The sequence below is a fragment of the Polypterus senegalus genome, chromosome 7, assembly GCF_016835505.1.
Source record: "Polypterus senegalus isolate Bchr_013 chromosome 7, ASM1683550v1, whole genome shotgun sequence".
Lineage (NCBI taxonomy): Eukaryota > Metazoa > Chordata > Cladistia > Polypteriformes > Polypteridae > Polypterus > Polypterus senegalus.
In genome coordinates this window covers 82,607,719-82,628,712 of record NC_053160.1, presented here as the reverse complement: position 1 = coordinate 82,628,712, position 20,994 = coordinate 82,607,719, and the positions used below count along the sequence as shown (strand labels likewise).

The window sequence follows — 20,994 nt, the reverse complement described above, 5'->3', positions numbered from 1 at the left end:
TGTGATATGATAATGCATGTGTGATATGTATTGATAATATCTGCCTGGAAGAAGGGGCCTGAGTTGCCCTTGCATATTGTAATCTGCTCAGTTAGCCAATAAAAGGTGTAATTCTGCTTGGCTTCTCAGCCCATTCATAATGGCTAACACAGTACAACACCCTAGTACTACAGTATTAGGTGTGCAAAAGAAATAAAGTTGTCATTGGCTCCATATCTTTGTATATTTTTCACAGCATTATGGAATTTTGCTTTCACATCATGTGACACAGGGTGGCATGTTGGCACAGTTGTAGCACTGCTGCCTCACAGTAAGGTGACCAGGTTTGCCATTTGCATGTTCTCCCCTTGTCTGTATGGGTGTCTTCCAGGTGCACGAGTTTCCTCCCACTGTGTAAAGACAAGCAGGTTAGGTGAACTGGTGTTGCTAAACTGGGCTTTGTGTGTGTGTGTGTGTTTGCCCAGCGATGGACTGGCCAGGGCTTGTTCCTGCCTTGTGTCCTATGCTAGCTGAGATAGGCCCCAGCTCTATAAGAGACCCTGGTCTGGATTAAGCAAGTCACAAAATGATATGTCATCATGTGACACAGCTGTGTAGATTATATTAATCAGAAACTCTGATCTTGTCTAATATGTGTGTGTGTGTGAGAATACATCCTGGTATTGACAGGCATCCCATTTGGGTTTAGTTGCGGTCCTGCTTGCCATGCTGTAAGGGTAGGCTCCTGCACCTTTGCTCCTGAACTGTACTAAGAGGCCTTTTAAAAGTGAATACATGGATGAATAGATGGACTTCTTTTGCTGATCAGTTGGGTAGCATGGTGCTTGCTGGGTGGTCTCAACCCAGCAACCTGAGTTTTATTACCACACCTAACTGTTGTACATGTGAACTCTGCAGGTTCTCCCAGTGCAGAGAATTTGTCCTCCTGTTACAAAAATACAGGCAGGTTAAGTTGATTTACGACTCATAATTGGGCCCAGTATGTGAATGAGTGGGTCACGCGTTAGACTGCCACCTTAATAATAAATAATAATAATAAAGCATTTTATTTATATAGCGCCTTTCCTATGCTTCTGGCACTTGTCCAGGATTTGGCTGTCTGACCCTGAACTGGATTAATTGGATTTGAGAGCAAATTATGTGTTATGTCAGTTGTCTGAGAGTATCAGTAAGTTACCAATAAATAAATACATTCACCTAAAGGATTATTAGGAACACCTGTTCAATTTCTCATTAATGCAATTATCTAATCAACTAATCACATGGCAGTTGCTTCAATGCATTTAGGGGTGTGGTACTGGACAAGACAATCTCCTGAACTCCAAACTGAATGTCAGAATGGGAAAGAAAGGTGATTTAAGCAATTTTGAGCGTGGCATGGTTGTTGGTGCCAGATTTGCCAGTCTGAGTGTTTCACAATCTGCTCAATTACTGGGATTTTCACACACAACCATTTCTAGGGTTTACAAAGAATGGTGTGAAAAGGGAAAAACATCCAGTACGCGGCAGTCCTGTGGGCTTAAAATGCCTTGTTGATGCTAGAGGTCAAAGGAGAATGGGCCGACTGATTCAAGCTGATAGAAGAGCAACTTTGGCTGAAATAACCACTCGTTACAACCGAGGTATGTAGCAAAGCATTTGTGAAGCCACAGCACGCACAACCTTGAGGCGGATGGGCTACAACAGCAGAAGACCCCACCGGGGTCCACTACATCTCCACTACAAATAGGAAAAAGAGGCTACAATTTGCACAAGCTCACCAAAATTGGACAGTTGAAGACTGGAAAAATGTTGCCTGGTCTGACGAGTCTCGATTCTGTTGAGACATTCAAATGGTAGAGTCAGAATTTGGCGTAAACAGAATGAGAACATGATTCCATCATGCCTTGTTACCACTGTGCAGGCTGGTGGTGGTGGTGTATTGGTGTGGGGGATGTTTTCTTGGCACACTTTAGGCCCCTTAGTGCCAATTGGGCATCGTTTAAATGCCATGGGCTACCTGAGCATTGTTTCTGACCATGTCCATCCCTTCATGACCACCATGTACCCATCCTCTGATGGCTACTTCCAGCAGGATAATGCACCATGTCACAAAGCTCGAATCATTTCAAATTGGTCTCTTGAACATGACAATGAGTTCACTGTACTAAAATGGCCCCCACAGTCAACAGATCTCAACCCAATAGAGCATCTTTGGGATGTGGTGGAACGGGAGCTTCGTGCCCTGGATGTGCATCCCACAAATCTCCATCAACTGCAAGATGCTATCCTATCAATATGGGCCAACATTTCTAAAGAATGCTTTCAGCACCTTGTTGAATCAATGCCACGTTGAATTAAGGCAGTTCTGAAGGCGAAAGGGGGTCAAACACCGTATTACTATGGTGTTCCTAATAATCCTTTAGGTGAGTGTATATACATCATAGTATTCTTAAAAGTAATAGAAAGATTAAACACACTTTTGGGAAAAAAAAAGAATTAAAAAAAAGATCTTTACATTACTAACACCTGAGATGTTTTTGCCCAATAATTTCTTCACTGGAAATCCACATTCAGTTTATAAAAGCTGTATATAGTGTCTTTCATAGCACTTAACATAATACAGATATGTATGTTTGGAAAATTAAACACAGATATACTTAAATTGATAACTATATTTTTGATTAAATGGAAAATTGGTAAGGTGTTACAATGAAGAAAACTTTATTAAATAACGTTTCACGATTGACTTGCATCTAAGGGGTGCTCCAACGGTAAATAGCAGCCATTAGGCCGTCTTCCGAAGCACTATCCTCTGCAGAACCTTACCGTAAGTGCCGGTTAACAACGCGTTTTCAAGTTATAAAGATCCCTGTATTTATTTCTTATAAAACACAAAAAACCCACTGATAAAAATGTTTTAGGGAATATATGTGTCAAATCAAAATAGATTTAAGCACACTTGTTTGCTATTAAAAGAATAAAAATCGTTATAAAACAGTTTTCAAACGCTCACGTTGTGTACATAGGAAACCCCATTAGAAAACAAAAATATTAATAACTTAAAAAATATAAAACAAAATTCAATGACGTTCGGAAGACTGAAACATATAGATATTCCGCACAAACTGTGAAAAAATCAAAAGCAATCGGTGAGGTGGATCACAAGATTTGAGTAGGTTATTTAAACACCTCTAAGCAAGTGCACTTTGGGTGACAGGTCGATCAGAAGGCTAAGACCTTGCAGGGCATTTTTTGGAGCAACACAATCAGCAATTTTAAAGGTTGTTGACTTCTTAGATAATAATGTGTCAATTAATAATCGTAAGTCTTCCCCCAGATAACTACAATTTTTAACTTTTTTTCATGTTTTATGACTAATACAACGGGTAGGGAACTTTAGTACCTTCAGCACTACAAAATGTCAAATAAAAAAGAAAAAAAAAATTCTGGAAAAAAATGGTCATTAAGCCATAGAGCAGATTAACATGAATGCAAACAATGCAACTCCTGCTCTGAAAAACAAATTTAGTCATTTTTATGTGGAAAAAGAGAGAAGGGTGCATAACAGTCCTACTGTGCATCTATAGATAGATAGACAGTTAGATACTTTACTAATCCCTGGGGGAAATTTACATACTCCAGCAGCAGCATACTGATTAGGAACAATATTAAATTAAAGAGTGATAAAAATGCAAGTATAACAGACAATAACTTTGTATAATGTTAACATTTAACCCCACCGGGTGGAATTGAACATTCGTATAGTGTGGGGGAGGAACGATCTCCTCAGTCTGTTACTGGAGCAGGACAGTGACAGCAGTCTGTCGCTGAAGCTGCTCCTCTATCTGGAGACGATACTGTTCAGTGGATGCAGTGGATTCTCCATGACTGACAGGAGCCTGCTCAGTACTCGTCACTCTGCCACGGATGTCAAACTGTCCAGCTCCGTGCCTACAATAGAGCCTGCCTTCCTCACCAGTTTGTCCAGGCGTGAGGCGTCCCTCTTCTTTATGCTGCCTCCCCAGCACACCACCACGTAGAAGAGGGCGCTCGCCACAACCGTCTGATAAAACATCTGCAGCATCTTATTGCAGATGTTGAAGGACGCCAGCCTTCTAAGGAAGTATAGTCAGCTCTGTCCTTTCTTACACAGAGCATCAGTATTGGCAGTCCAGTCCAATTTATCATCCAGCTGCACTTCCAGATATGTATAGGTCTGCACCCTCTGCACACAGTCACCTCTGATGATCACGGGATCCATGAAGGGTCTGGTCCTCCTAAAATCCACAACCAGCTCCTTGGTTTTGCTGGTGTTCAGGTGTAAGTGGTTTGAGTCACACCATTTAACAAAGTCCTTGATTAGGTTCCTATACTCCTCCTCCTCCCCACTTCTGATGCTGCCCACGACAGCAGTGTCATCAGCGAGCTTTTGCATGTGTCAGGATTCCGAGTTGTATTGGAAGTCCGATGTATATAGGCTGAACAGGACCGGAGAAAGTACAGTCCCCTGCGGCGCTCCTGTGTTGCTGACCACAATGTCAGACCTGCAGTTCCCGAGATGCACATACTGAGGTCCACGATCCATGCCACCAGGTATGAATCTACTCCCATCTCTATCAGCTTGTTCCTAAGGAGCAGAGGGCAGATGTTGGATGGTGCTGAAGGCGCTAGAGAAGACCGGAAACATAATTCTTACAGCACCACTGCCTCTGTCCAAGTGGGAGAGGGATCTGTGTAGTATATAGATGATGGCATCCTCCGTGAAATACTGAATCAATAATACACCCTTATAAAAACAAGGAGTTTGGAATAAGGATATGCTATCAAGTTAAGCAAAACTGGTACGGATGACCCTATTGTAACAATGTGGTCATAATAAATTCATTCATGTTAGTTACATAACAGTACACTTAGAAATGCTTCCTACTGGATATGGAGTAATTTATGTAATAAACATTATTTTAGCAACCATTCAGTTAAATCAAAAACATTTAATAAATGTAAGAAATTTTGCTCAACTGTGGAGAAATGTCATACAATATGGATGAACCTCATTTTGCAATCATTTTCTTGCTCTCAGAAACCTTCAAAAGGAATGTCGGACAAGAATATGTATGTGTAAACATTTCTTATTGGTATATTTACGAGAGTTCTCCAGGGTCAAACCCTTCTCTGTTTACAGTTTTCATTTATTTACAAATGTCATTTGTTTATCAAGACTGGATGGTTTAATGCATATTTAATACATCAGCTGACAAACAGGGGCTGTGTACTGTATTTTGAATCCCTCAGCATGGACAGTGGCACAGTGAAAAATTACAAGGGCAGTAAACCATACAAGTACCTCCACAGTTTCCCTCCACCCAGTTAGTTGTAAAGATTTTTTTTTTTAGTTTTAGAAGCAGAGGTACAACCCAGCATGATAAACAAAAGAGATACTCACTCGATGTGGGAGCTCATATAATTGTCTGGTGTTGTGGAAACTGCAGGAAGCTACTGCACTGCTTAATCAGGAAAGTCAGCAGCTAGTCTGCAAGTGATCAGTTGTCATTATAATATGCAGGTTAATGTGAGCATTTATTGGAATATTGGGTGTAGCCTTGAGCAGGCATTGTTCATTAAAACTGACCTGTCAAGAGGTGCGTCTCTACTGGCATGCTAAATTCATTTGTGACGGGTACAGTAGGTCTGCTGGCAGGAAATAAACTGATGTAGCCTTTCTCTGAAAAACTGAACAGGTCATTTGGAGTCCCTGCATCAACACATGTTTGTTCCTAATCTGTCTTTTTTTGCATTTTATTACCAAGATCCACTTCTGTCTAATCATCTGTCAAAATAATGGAATATAGATGAAAAAACTGCATAAATTGTGAACTTCATAGCCATCTACTGACCTCAAGAATATATTACATGTGAAATGACTAAAATGATACAGCAATGTGGTCAATTTAGAATTACACCACTTTAAGTTGTGAAAGGATAATCCTACAGAACATGTAGCAAAAGTAAAAGAAAATGCTTCCTAAATGCTTAAATAACATCTAATAATCTGCAATTTATTTTGTTAACATCTTTATCTGTTCCACAGCCAAAACATCAGTTTGAAGTATGGAGGATGTTAGAGCAATTCTGTAAGGCCTGTGGAGAATATCTCATATGTAAGCAAAATTTGATGTAATTGTGTTGTTAATGTTTCTGTAACTTTTAGATAGCTGAGCAATTTTAGTCAATCTTGCATTCTTAAAATATACTGACACTTTTGTTTTATAGAACAAGCGATATGCAGTAAAATCGATGGTAATACGTAAAGGAATTGACTTCCTGAGGTAATGGGGAGGGGAAAAGCATCTATAGTAGGTCTAGTGTTCTTAAACATAAAAATGGTGCATTTCAATTTCACCAAGTTGCAAACAGGTTTATCTGCAGAATCACAGATTTCATAATCACAGTATATCATGATTTAGTGCCCATTCATATGGCAGCGGGTTACTGCTTAATAAACCTACAATTCTGCTTTAGATTCAAGTTGTATTACAGACAAATGTTTTGCCCTATGCACCATTATATGTATGCTGTATATAGTGATATGGATCACATACTTTTTGATGATTTAGGTAACAGGTGAGGTAAACAGGAATTTGTAGAGTTTGTTTTTTTGGCATTGTTGACAAACAGCAATTTAATACACACTGTTAATTCCTCATTTCATATTTATGAATGGCTGAACAGAAAGCTTGAAATGCATACTGTAATATAACAAAATGTGAAAGTAACAAATGTAATCAGCAACAGCCGAAAAAGTGAAAAGGCTTTGGACACTCTGATAAGACATTTGTTCCTTTGGTCTCTTGTGCTACTTATCGTAAGATTTGTATGTTTCAACTCAGTGGAAGTACTGCTCCACTTCATTTTTTACGACATTGTTACAGAGTGCAAAAGTGCCACATAGCACCAGTTATGCTGTGGAAGCAAAGTGCCTTAGCAGTGACTGTCTTTGCTTAACTTAAGACAATATTTGAAATATTGATCTGGTGTCAACATTACAAGTGCTCTATACCTTTTCATTATGTCTTTTAAGTAACTCTGTGAAACCCTGGAACCTTTTGAGGAAGCAACAGATAAATGTCAGGCTGATAAAGTTGTTAACTGCAAGTTATGTTATTCCATGTGTCAGGGGTCTTCACCATGCTGCAGCAACAATGAAACCATGTAAAATGGTCACAACCATACATTGCTCAATGCAGAAATGTCCGACTCAGTTTGAAAATATGGAGTGGTTTCAGGAGGCTGTAACCCTGGATTCAACATTAAAATCTTGCTGGTGCATGAGTGGAGAAAGATATTAAAAAATCAAAGATATTCTAACAAAGAAGCTCCTTTCACTCTCTTCACCAAAAGCAGCAACTACAAAGGATTGCTCTTCCCCTTCAAAAAATAGAACAAAACTTTTTGCATTTATGGACACGCAAGTTCCATCCACATCTACAGAGTTACCAACATCAGAGGAGGTACCAAGTTACCTAAGCCTACCGTACCATACTGAGGAGTCTGCCTTCCATACTGGAAGGACAACCAGAACCGGTTCCCCTATTCAGCTCAAATTGCATGTCGGTATCTAGCTATTCCTGCCTCATCTATTCTTGTGGAATATGTTTTCAGTATTTAAGGCAAGATAGTTAGGCCTGAGAGATGCAATCTTAGTGATGTCTAATTTCAGGAAATGATGGCTATTCAATTAAATAAAAAGTAAATATATGTGAATTAAATATATGAATGAATATGACTCATTATATTGCAGTTTGAGAAATATATCTAGTGATAGCATTTATCACATTGAACTGGTAATCATACCCTGGTATTAATAGTACTGTATATTCTGATACTTGTGGCCAGTTTATCTCATCATTAATCAGTTGTTAATGCACAGTTCTCAGTTTTACTTACTTATACAGTATTTCATCAACTATTATTCATACATTACTTAGTATTTGTAAGGCACAATAAATAAAGTTCACATGTATGTCCCTGTAATTCCAAATAAATGTTTACAAACAGCAATAAATGGAATTTGGCAGAATTTCACTGAATTAAATTTCACTTCCTGAAACACCAATTCAATTCCAATTCAGTTTCCTGTAGTTGGAGTGGCATTCCAATTCCATTCCCTTCACTGAATTGGAATTGTCGAGTTCATTCCTGAACTGAACCCCACCCTGAACAGTACTGAGTTTATAAAGCAACAAAAATGAGATGGTTCTTAAATAAGAAAGCTGTTGTAATTAAAAAGAAAATGGCGGTCAGCCACTTAGTAGATTTAAATACAAAGCTGTAAATCTTTTGAATATGATAGTACCTCTTCATCAATGAGTACAGTCAGAAATTGGTTTGCTTGTTGTAATGCTGCGAGATGAGAATGATAAACTTGTTATTAGATCTTCTTTCAACAGAAGTTTTGAGGAAGGATGGTTTATTTAAAATAATAAAGAGAAAAACATACTAATCACAGTGTGGCACAATGGCAACATTGAATATGAAAGTAAGAAGTTCACTGTACTCTGTACATGTAACAGTGATCAGCTTATTAACCTATAAACATATTGCTTACAAGGATTTTATCTTACATAAATTATTGTAGTAGTTATATGTAATTTTTTTAGCACTGCTGGACACAGCTGTCACATACAGAAACCACTTGTCCCTTGAATAAAGGTGTGCAGCTCAGAATGTTCCTAGTTGATTTTTTTTATTATTGGTATCAGAAAGTTTTCTGCATTATACAGTCTTCAGAAATTTTGGATTTTTATAATACAATCTTCTGACATTGCTTCTCATTTTAGGCTAAAATGAAGTGAATAAACTGTTACATTTTTAGGAAGAGAGTAGCTACGGCCACAAAATACTTTAATCTTAAGTGGTTACAGGTTTGTATAAAGTTGGTGCTACAACACCAAATACTGTTAATGAGCTAAAAGCAAAGCAAGAAGCAACAATGGACATAGCCCCAGTGCACTGTAAGGCCCATTCAAGCACACACATACATTCACACTGGGTCCAGTTGGAATCACAAATTAACCTAACATGTACATCTTAGGGGATATGGGAGGAAAAAAAGGAGAACTCTGAGGAAAACCCACACAAACAAAGGGAAAATGAACAAACTACACAAGAAAAACAAGAGGATGCAGGATGCAAATCGAGGCAACAGAATCCATGGGGCACCAGTGCTTATTTAGAGATTACTTCAAATGGAAAAATACATTGACATCATAATATTATATTCTCAAACTCAATTAATCCAGTTCAGAGTTGTTGACAGCCAGTAGTGTTGGGGTCGGACATAAGAGAAAAATAAAAATAAATCCCTACAAGAGAACAGAGATTTGCATAATTTACTTACAAAAAGGATATTGAACTAAAAGTCTACACATTACAAAATACCTATTGACAGTAATGTTTTTGCAGGAAGCAACAAAGGAAAGCTTAAAATAGGTATCAAAAATCCTCCTATATACTATATGCTGCATCTACTGTACTCTGCATATTTCTAAGCACTACTTATTTAGCAACCATATGCATTTTTTATGGACTTCAGGTTCATTTACTGGTTGATTCTGGAAAACTGGATCAAAATCACAAGCTATGCTAACAGATAAAGAAAGATACCTGAAGAAAAAATCTTTACTGTTAACAGATGAAGGCTATGTAATAACATTACTAAGAATACGCATTAGCGCAAAAAAAAAAGGAAATTAATCATCAGGACCAGGTGTAACTAAAAAAATAGCAGGACAAAGCAAGGTCAGAAATAAAAGGAAAAGAGCAGAAAACAAAGTCGTTTTGCATTTGCATCATTCAATTCACAAAACGCAGATTTACACAATAATGGAACATACGCTGTGAGAATCTATGGACCCGCAAAAGTTAAAAGAAATGACAAGTTTAATTTCAAAGAAAACACAATTCGGTCAGGTGTATATTTATGATCACAGAGAAGCGATCACAACGCGAGCAGCAGAGACACAAAGCAGCAAAAAGGACAGTGGCTGTACAGGCTTTAAAAAGATCGAAGGGCAGTGCAACAGCAGCCCCCACTTCCTCACAACGCGAGCAGCGTTATATGTCCTGCAAGAAAGAATTTAACCATGCCCGGGGCCGGAAATAAAGACAAGTATTGTTTTTACGACGTCACGCAAGACCAGGCAGTGAGCCATCATTTAAAACAAGTCCACAGACATCTAACCTAGCAGTTGTTGGATTGCATTTGGCAAATAAGCATCATGTGCTCCTAGCTCTTAAAACAATGACATGCAACAAGCAGAAGAGGCAGCTCGCAAGCAGCAAAAAGACAGCAAACGATCCAAAGGCATATCCTTAGCGTGCGTTCAGCCGCCCCATCCCCCCTTCACAACACGAGCAGCGTTATACGTAACCACGCATGGGGCTGGAAATAAAGGACAAGTATTGTTTTTACAAAAGTTTTTAAAGTAAAAGTGAAAATAACAATCTCTTTAAATTGTATATTGCCTGCCTAAGGTAAAGTCATCCCTGATGGAGGATCGCAGGAATCGTGGGAAAGAGGGTCCTTTCATCGGATTAGTGCTATATCAGATTTGGAATGGCAAAATGGGGGAGGAAGCCTAATGAATGAGATCTCCAGGATTTACAACAAATCCAAATCATATTATGTGATATCATCTAATGTGAAATTCTACTCCGTACTTCTAGAATTTTTAGTTTCATAATGTATTGAGGATTTATTCTGTTCTATGTATTGTACTGCATTGTATTGACCCCCTTCTTTTTGACACCCACTGCACGCCCAACCTACCTGGAAAAGGTCTCTCTTTTAACTGCCTTTCCCGAGGTTTCTTCAATTTTTTCCCTACAAGGGTTTTTTTTGTGGGAGTTTTTTCTGGTCTTCTTAAGATGGCAGGGCCTGTTAAAGCCCATTGCGGCACTTCTTGTGTGATTTTGGGCTATACAAAAAATAAATTATATTGTATTGTATATTCGGTAAACCAAACACGGGGGTGGGCGAAGTCCCCTAGTAATTACTAAATAAAACAGAAACCAGATACTGTGCCACTGTGGTTTGCTTCACCTTGTGATGCAGGAAGAACCAACTACAACTCAACATTAGCAAGATAAAAGAGCTGGTGGTGGACTTCTGGTGTGGCACGGAGCCTCTGAGATCAGTCGCCATCACAAGTACCTGGAGGTTCACATAAAAAACAAGAAAACAATAATGGACTAGTCTTACAACACAGTGGTGCTGTAAAGAAGGGCCAGAGCAGACTGTACTACCTAAGGAGACTCAGGTCTTTTGATGTAGGCTGCTGGAGATGTTCTATCAGTCCATAGTAGCCAGTGTGTTGCTCTAGGCTGCAGTCTCCTGGGGAAGCAAACTGAGCTCAAAAGATGCACAAAGTCAGAACAAACTTCCCACGAATGCCTGCTAACCCTGGGCACACTGGAAGCTGTTGTGAAAAACAGGATAGTGGCAAACTTGGATGTCATCATGAAAAATCCGCTGCAGGAGGTACACTCTTGGAGCTCTTTTACCCACAGGCTCATTCCACCATGGTGTGCTAAAACGTGCCTCTGGGGATCTTTTCTGCCCACTGTAGTCAGGCAATTTAATGCTTCCTCTTGATGTTCTCTTTAAATTCCTTTTGAAATTTCCGTACAATATACATTCAATATATATTTATTTTTTTATTTATTGATTGATAGAATGATTGGCTGTATTATTTGTATTTGTATTGTGAATCTGTATCCTTGTATAGAATGTTTTTGCTGCAGTATGCATCAAAATTTCCCCTTAGGATTAATAAAGTTTATCTAACTTAATCTACTATTTGCTTCCATTCATCTGTCTGCTGAACCAGCCTAATCCAAATTCAGAACCATTGGATCCCAGGGCCAATCCTGGCATCACCAGAAGCAAGGCAAGAACTAACTAACCTCAAAGTGTCAATCACTGCTGGGCACATTCACACACAAATTGTTGATCTGTGTACTCAGGACAACTCAAGTAAATGTCATGCAAATAGTGATGAGTTGATAAGGTTGATTTTATATTGATTTTTTTTTTCTTAAATTGATCCCTGACAGGTTTTGTTGATGTATATATGCAGATAAATAGACTCAAATAAAGATCTTGTTTTGTGCCACTGTCATTTTTTTCTTTTAGATACAAATTGCTTACATATCTAGAATAAATACTGTAACATTCTGATTTAACAATTCTGAAACTTAAGAATGATAACATAGTTATTTTTAGTCTTTTATCTAAATTCATTGACTTCTACCTGTAAAATGCTACAATAAATATACAACCTATTCTGAGTGTACTCTTTCAAAATAAACCCATCGCTTAATATACAGCCACATTGAATACGTAGCTATGAGTGGAGAGCAACAATTGAAAGACCAGTTTTGGATGCAAACAGACAAAGGAAATACAGCTCTGATTAAGCAGTTATAAAATATACTAAGCCCTGGAATTGCATTGAATAAAACTAATTATAGTTTTGGGTGTGATGCAAACAAAGCTCATGGTAAACCCTTAAATGTTATATCCAACTCTGGGAGTATGATGGATAAAGTAAAAATCAGCACTAGAAACGCTGCGTTCCCAAATTGGGAAATAATTCTTGAGCAACATCATTTTTTAAATTTAGATTGATATGCATATAATGGTTTCATTTATATATGCGACAAAAACTTCCAGAATTCAAAAATAGTTTACTCCATTTATGTGGAATTTGTAATTTATAACTCCTTCTCAAATAATCATGCCAGTAGCAGGAGAAAGAACTGAAAAATTGTCAATTGCTTACTTGATAAATGATGAAAATATATGGAAGAATAAACTAATCTAATAAAAAAGAGGAAATACGTTCCCATCTGCCTGAAAAGGTCATTACTGTACTTGGAAGAACACTTTAATCAGGAGAGTAATTGAATTCCGGATCAAAATATAATTTCTGTTGTAGAAGATTTAAATAAAAAAAAAACAGTCCTGTAGCATTAAAACTGTAACCTTGGACAGACCAAAGATTACATACATGTTTTAGTTTAAATATTTCTAATATGCTAATAATAGATTATTTTCCCTGCTCCATTACAATTTATTGATTATTCAACAAAAAAAAAACACTAACAGTAATGAAACATCTAAAATGTTGAAATATATAGCCATAACTTTCTTAACCTTTCAAAGTCAAGGACAGTGAAAGCTCAATTCAGCAGTAATTGGTAGTGGGCAGTTAAGCAGTTATTAAAGGAACATCAGTCAGGTAAAATGTGAGCAATAACATGGCCACTATTACTGTACATATTAACTAAAATTTCTACAGACAGTAGTTGACCAGCTATAGTAACATGTCTTTGGGCTGTGGACACTATGAGAACACACTTTTAAACAGTAAAGCACTGCACAGATGTAATAATGATGGCTGCACCACTACCTTAAAGTATGTCCCAGTAAAGTAATGCATTAAATCTAAGATTCTATTCAGTAATTTAACTGTACATATTTTGCACATGAGCAGCACGGAGACACAGGGGGTAGTACTGCTGCCCAGACATTGCTCATGGACAAAACTGAAAATATGCATATGCACAAAAAAATTCAGAAGCATAAAACTGTGCATAAGCAAAGTTCCACACATTTTCCCTTTATAAATCCCAATCAACATACATTTTAACAAACATTCATGTGTCTCCAGCCCCACCCCAACTCCTCCCAATGTTTTACATATTTGAATATGCAAATCAATATAAATAGCCCCCTCCATTCAGTGTTTTGTTAAAAGACAATGGCAAAAGCACATGGAGAAAAGAAGAATTTCAGTTAATGTGAAGTGGAGGCAAGGAAAAATGTACTATTCGCTGGCTTAAGCAGTCTTATAAGCAAAAAAAAAGAAACTGATAGAGTGAAACAGCATGGCAGAGACACTCCTAAGTTCAAGTTCAGAAAGTCACACGGTGCCCAAAATAAAGAAGTGGTCAGATATCAAAGTTGATGTGAAAAGGCGAGTCACAGCCAAACGTCTGTTTATTCTGTTTCAGACAATATTAAAGAAGCTGAACCCCATGCCAAGGACAGGACTCCAGGTGGTGATGGTGCTATTGTGCCTAGCACATCTTCGGAAGCTGGCAGCACACGCACCACTGCCTCAGAAACCACTGGGAGACCATCTGGCTGTGTGCTGATGAACGCTGTTCTGGAGTCACAAAATGCAATAGAGGATACTGCAAGACATGTGGTCAATGAACTAAGGAATATAAATGCTGTACTATGTGATACTGACCACAAATTAAGTGAATTGGTTAAAAAATGCTAGAACTGATTGTTTTACATTCTGCTAATTGTATTCAAATGAAGTTGTCCGATTTGGCTGATTATTTGGTGGGTTTGGGTCAGGTTCATCATGCCGCATCTCTTCAGGTATGGGCAAGCCATGATTGTGTGCCACATTACGCAGCACACTACATGCTTGCACAATGCAATATTCTTTCTGTGCACTGTAGAACAGAACATTAATAGAGTGGAAATGCTTTCTATTTACATAAGCAAATTCATTCTCTTAAGGCACCTTTATGGTGTAGCATTGGCGCTGAGCACCAAAGATTCTCTGCTCTTTACATGGATCCTTGGGTTGACTCAGTATCCTTAAAAGGACCGCTTGTCTTTTGCCATACTAGGTGGAAAAAGCACCTGTGTGACTGTGCAGAGTTGCCGTTTATATAGGTTTTCCTGCTATGAATGATGTAATGGCAGCTCATTTTTTGGTGATTCATCTCTGGCTGATGTAGCTTGTCCAGCACCATTGCAATAGCAATGTGTATGCAGCTAACTGGTCCATTTGGAATACTAGACGTTGCTGTGAATTGCGTTTTAATATTTCCCAGTTCAACCACAGTGTAAGGAAATCTTACATATCTGGATGACAAGGGCATAACACTATCCTGTACAGCTGGCATAGCGCAACTCGGTGAATCCTAAGAAATACTTATTTGGTCAAGAAGTTCACAATGAAAAGCTCCTGTGACTAAAAACCCAATGGTGGACAGAACTTGCAAAGGAGAAGGTACAGCACAATTCCTCAAAGTCTGTCTATGTAAAGCCAGTGCCAATTCAGCACACATCTCCAACAGCATAGCTCTTGGAAATCAAAATCAACTTAGAAGCCAGTCATCATCATTTACAAATATGCACTCTCTTCTAATTCTTCCATTTAAGCAGCTATGGTAGTTTGAACAGTCAGTACACCAGGCATGTCAAACACGCGGCCCGCAACAGAAATCTGTGCAGCCCGCATGACAGATCCTAGTTAGCACTGAACTTGTATAAAATGATTACTATTATTTGTGATTGAATTATTCTGCATCTTCGGCGTTACTTATTGACTTTTCTTACTTCTGCCGTGTTTTCCCATGGCATTACTGTACCGGAAACGTCATCTGCTAGTATAGCCACGAACCCTGACCAAAGTTATTGAGCCGCAACGTCACAACTGAAGTGCTAGGTTGCAGCAGGGGCGGCCTTAGGCATGTGCAAACTGCGCACCTGCACAGGGCCACCACGCCAATATATATTGAATATAAAACAGAAAGAGAAAATAACGATATAGCTGACAGCAATGAAGCTGAAAAACATAGTGTTTCTTGTTAATTAGTACGCTGTATTTACTAATGTCGCTAGAGTTGGAGCAGTAAGCTATATGCAGTATGCATGTCATGAGCACGAGGCGGCAATGCAGTGTCCGCAACGGACGTGGCCATCTGCCGTGCATAAGATACCATATTGACATTGGTGGGTGAAGGGGCCACCGATTCTTTCTCTGCCCAGGGCCGCCACGAGCCTAGAGCTGCCCCTGCTAGGCTACACTACTGGCTGGGCTGCTGAGACTGGCCACTGGGCAGAACTGACCATCGCGAGTAGTAATAGCCCGCATATTTTAACATTTTTTTGCTCTAGCTTTATGTCATTTTGTGTTAGTATTGTAACGAACAGTAAGTGCAGACTACAGCTGAAGATCTGAAGTGGATGCGAGAAGTTTTTGAGTTGTTTATTAACATATTTTTGTGATTTTGAGTTTGTAAAATTAGTGTAGGTCAGGTGGCTTTTTGCATATCGGCTTATTTTACGATATAAACTTTGAAGTAAACTAAGTAAAATATAATATGATTTTTGGAGGATTTGTTTTCCAACTTGAATTACTGAGCATTGAATTCAGTGAGCGTTTTCGTGATTTCAGTTAACACAAACAGGACTTTGCGCTGTTCTCTTACAACGTTGAGAATGTGCCCGAGAATATCCAAATGGAATTGACTGAACTGCAGTCAGATTCTATTCTGAAGGCAAAATACAATGAAGTTGGTGTGCCAGGCTTGTATGCTTACCTGCCACCCACGTATGTGCAGATCCGTAAGCTGGCATCGAGAGTACTGTCTATGTTCAGAAGCACTTACCTTTGTGAGCAACTGTTTTCATTAATGAAAGCTACCAAAACCCCACATCGCTCAAGACTTACTGTCGAGCACCTTTCATCCTTCATAAAAGTTGCAGCTGCACAAGATTTTAAGCCTGATATTGACGAACTGGTTACTAACAAGAGATGCCAAATGTTGGGACAAAAGAAATAGATCTCACACTATAACACTCTTATATAAGCAATGAATATAATATAATAATATAAGGACTTAGCTAAGAGTCTAAGACTCTAATTGTACGCTGTTGTACGGAGAGTGTATGAAAATAAATTTGTTTTCTTTAACCTTTAAGTGTTACATTTTTAACGTTTTCAGTATTGGAAAGAAAACTACAGTAACTTTGTATAATAGTATTTGTTACAGTGCGGCCCGCTGACACACGTATGGCAGTCGAATCGGCCCACCAATGGTAGTGAGTTTGACATGCCTGCCGTACACCATTATATTGTTACCGAATGATTACAATCAAGTGAATTAAATTTGTAAACAATATGCAATTAATGATAAATCCCATGTCATGAATGTGAATCTATAAAAGAAAGGGACACCACACAGAAACAGTAGTGCTGCTTTGACGCTGGGTGCCATCTGTTTGCAAAATCAAGCTGAAACTTGCATATGTATGGTGTTTGGCTGCAGTGAAAATGTGCATGGCTTTACGTCAAGTTTAGTTTTTATACATCTCAAAGTGTACGTGGAAATGGGCATACACAACATTTTTATACGTACACACATGAGCCTCTGGGTCCTAAGCAAATGTGGTGTATACATGAGTGAAACCTGTAACGGACTGGCACTTGTTCCCTGCCTTGCATCAAGTGTTGCTGGGATTGTCTTTCACTGCCAACCACCTACAACCAACCCTTAATTAGGTAAACTGGGTTTTAAAACATTTACAGTGTTATATTGTGCATGTGATTCTAACATTTAGTCTTAAAAGATCATTGAGACTACAAGGATTTATTTACTTGTTTATTTTTTAACTGCATGGAAAATTCTGTATTCAGATTGACCTAAAATATGGACACAATTTTAATAGATGTTTGTCTTTTTTTCAATTTTCTATTAAACAGATTCATTTTTTATGTGTATTAGAAATAAAAGCCAATGGATAGAATGGAAACCCAAATTTTAGAACCAGCATTTTAAACACAGTTGTTGAAATATCATTCTCAACATCTGACACAAGTTTCTGCAGCCTGACATACTGCCAAGTGACCAAACTCTCCCAAACCATGTACATTTTTCAGCTCTTTGGTATATGAATCTTTTGATTTTTATCTTGGTTTTCTATTTTTTATTATGCAATCAACTATTTAGCAACTTTTATAACAAAACTAACACATGAAAAAATGCAGAGAGAGATAAAAAACAAAGGAAAACAAAGGTGAACAAGTAACCTAATCTCCACATACTGTGGCAATCAATCCAGTATAAATAATATATGCTCACTGTAAGTTTAGTTGGCTTCTCTAGTAACGCATGAGGATGTGTTTGCATGTTGTTTAACCTGAACAAGCATACTACTATTACTACTACAGAACAATTCTGCTTTACTTCTGCTGCTTCAAATATATGTTAAACCTACTTAGTTCTGAAAGCAATTGGCAAAAACCAATAAAAAACCCACATAATCTACAAATGCAAATGCTACCATTCAGTGGTTAATACTACAGCTTTACAGGTCCTGAAAAACTTAATGGGAATTGCAATACATTAACTGACTATGGAAACTGCACTTTCTCACTGAATCCACATGGATTTTTTCCTCTTGGATACCAAAGGCTTAAAACTCACAATGACTGAAAACTCTATAGTGGTCCAATCAATGTGCTCTGCAACAGACTAGCAATATTTTCAGAGTTGCATCCTCCCTAGTGCTCACCTCACAATAGAAAATGGACTAAGTGTGTTCAACTAGTGCAGAGCTAAATGGTTAATTTTCAAATGCCTTGCATATCTGAGACAACTAAGGAGCAACAGTGTTGTAAAGTTCAATTAAGCATTTTCAGAGTATACAGCATATCTCGAGATTTAGAGATACTTGAGAAATCTGACAGCCCCTTTACATTCAGCAAATCTGACCAAAACACAAAAACATAATCTAAACAGGTGAAAGTAATTTCTTAACAAAAATGGGCAAGACCACAGAACATTAGGCTGCAAGGCACTGGCATCTCACCATGATAGCAAAGCCACAGAATACTACCTAAAATATCAGTTCATGACTTGACAGAAATGGTCAGTGCATGAACTTTCCATATACAGCACATATTTGTTTGGGTTGGCTTGGGAAACCTTTGGCATATAGTTTAATAAAAGCTATGAGCCAGTGTGCCTGTATGACTGCACCGGCAAAGGCTGACATCTCACTAGGAGCAATTATCTGTATATATTTGTATTATCTGCAGCTCAATGTGATTCACTACTGGTTAAAATGAGGCTATAAGGACGCAAAGTATACGAAGGGGTGTCACATGATCTGCTTACAACTTTTGCAGATTGCCAACATCTGACTTACGTTCATGACCCGTGTCTCATGACTGGAGAAACAGAAATGCCATTGAGGGGATACTGTCACATTCACTCTATCACAAGAAATGTGTTAGAACAGTTAGTCACCGAGGAGTCTAGTCATCTGCTCTTCTTTATAGATAAGCAGAACTATAAATTAACTAATAATAAAACGACCTAAGTTCAGCAGAAATTATAGTTTTTTTTTTCTAAATTGGAACAGATTAAAGTAACCAAAATATACTGTTATTGGCAAAACGCACTCTCACTAGTCACTTGAAAGGAGCTATATATAAAGCTGAATACAAAGACAAAATAAGAGCGTTTAAATCAAGTCCTTATTGGTAATAAGAGAAACTACTTCCCTTTTTTTTACTTTTTCTTTATGAAAATAACAAACTTGCTTAAAGGAAGTTAAGTTACAGCTGTTAGCTGGAGAACTGTGCTACATGTACGCACATGTAGGAAAGGCACAGACACTTCTGCCAACGAGGCAGTTAAATGTAAACAGCATGACAGCTCTTGATTTTCAAAATGAAACCGTTTTCTCATTTTTCTTTACAACCCATCGGTTAGTTCCAAGCATAATCCTTCATACTCACATAGTGTTCGTAAAATTTGGAGAGCCGGGGTTTGCCGTGATTATTGAAGATGAGGATAGCTTTAATCATGGTGCTGCAACTAAACAACAGACGGCTTACTGCTAGGCTCTGTCTGTGTTTGACTGGCACTCACAATTTACTTTTTCTTTATCTTCCTTCTTACTGATCGATCACCATTGGAAAATCAGCTGGGATTCTCTCGCCTGCAGTCACAAGGCGGAAATTCTCCACGTCAAGACTCTCATTTTCCGAGGTACGGCTACTGCACTGGGACAAAAAGTGCAATTGCGCTCATGCGCTTCGGAGTTGGGGCTTCGTTTGGCTGGCCTTTAACTAAAACGGTAAGGATATACACACACACACACACACACACACACACACTTACTTATATATATATATATATATATATATATATATATATATATATATATATATATATATATATATATATTTGGCTTAAGACTTCTAAGAAAATAGATTCATAAAAAACAAATTCCTATCAAATTCTAACAAACTGAAATGAATTATCGCAATATTTTTAAACTGTAGTTTAAAATTTGAAGAATATACTGTATTCTGTGATAGGAGGAAGTCAGACTAGGTCATGAGCCGAGTTAATGGAACTCAGTAAATAAGGAACACATTATTGCTATGAATATATGGTAGAATTTTTGCCATAGAATATATCCCAATATAAATATATTTAAATATATGACTATATGCATTTGCAGAGTATAGGGGATGGCAGTTTTTGGTCTGCCCCATGCGAAAAAAAGTTGCTAAAATATGTCTCAATAAAGGGTATATTTCTTCAATATTTAAGGCCACTGTTAATATTAATTTTAATAAAGAATTAAGTGCACAGTGACACAGTGGTAGTGCTGCTGCCTCTTAGTAAGGAGCCCAGGGGTGGACCCCTGTCCAGGTTGTTGTTCATACCAGTGTCCATTGCTTGTTGCAGCTGCCTCCTCACCCACCCTGGATAAGAAAGAAAGATAGATATATTATTAATCCCCTAGGGGAAATTCACATACTCCAGCAGCAGCATATTGATAATAACAATATTAATTAAAAAACAATAAAAGCGCAGTGCAAGTTAAAAAATGCAAGGTGGAGAGTGCGAGGCAGGTATAACAGTCTATAATCTTGTATAGTGTTAATGTTTACCACCCCCAATGGGGTGGAATTGAAGAGTTGCATAGTGTGAGGGAGGAACGATCGCCTCAGTCTGTCAGTGGAGCAGGACAGTGACAGCAGTCTGTTGCTGAACCTGCTCCTCTGTCTGGAGATGATACTCTTCAGTGGATGCAATGGATTCTCCATGATTGACAGTTGCCTGGTCAGCACCCGTTGCTCTGCCACAGATGTCAAACTGTCCAGCTCCATGCCTAGA

At 38.2% G+C, this 20,994-nt stretch overlaps 1 protein-coding gene across 2 annotated transcripts in view; it reads right to left on the bottom strand.

Moving 5' to 3' along the window:
- ap3s1 (adaptor related protein complex 3 subunit sigma 1) overlaps positions 1-19,829 on the bottom strand; it is a 65,589-nt gene extending 45,760 nt beyond the window's left edge. Inside the window, exon 1 of one of the 2 annotated variants that reach the window (XM_039758958.1) lies at positions 19,602-19,829. In XM_039758958.1, the coding sequence (XP_039614892.1) occupies positions 19,602-19,670 (69 nt within the window). In that variant the 5' untranslated portion in view covers positions 19,671-19,829. The remainder of the gene's footprint in view (positions 1-19,601) is intronic. The other variant, XM_039758959.1, reaches the window with a different exon arrangement.
- Positions 19,830-20,994: the final 1,165 nt, after the last annotated feature.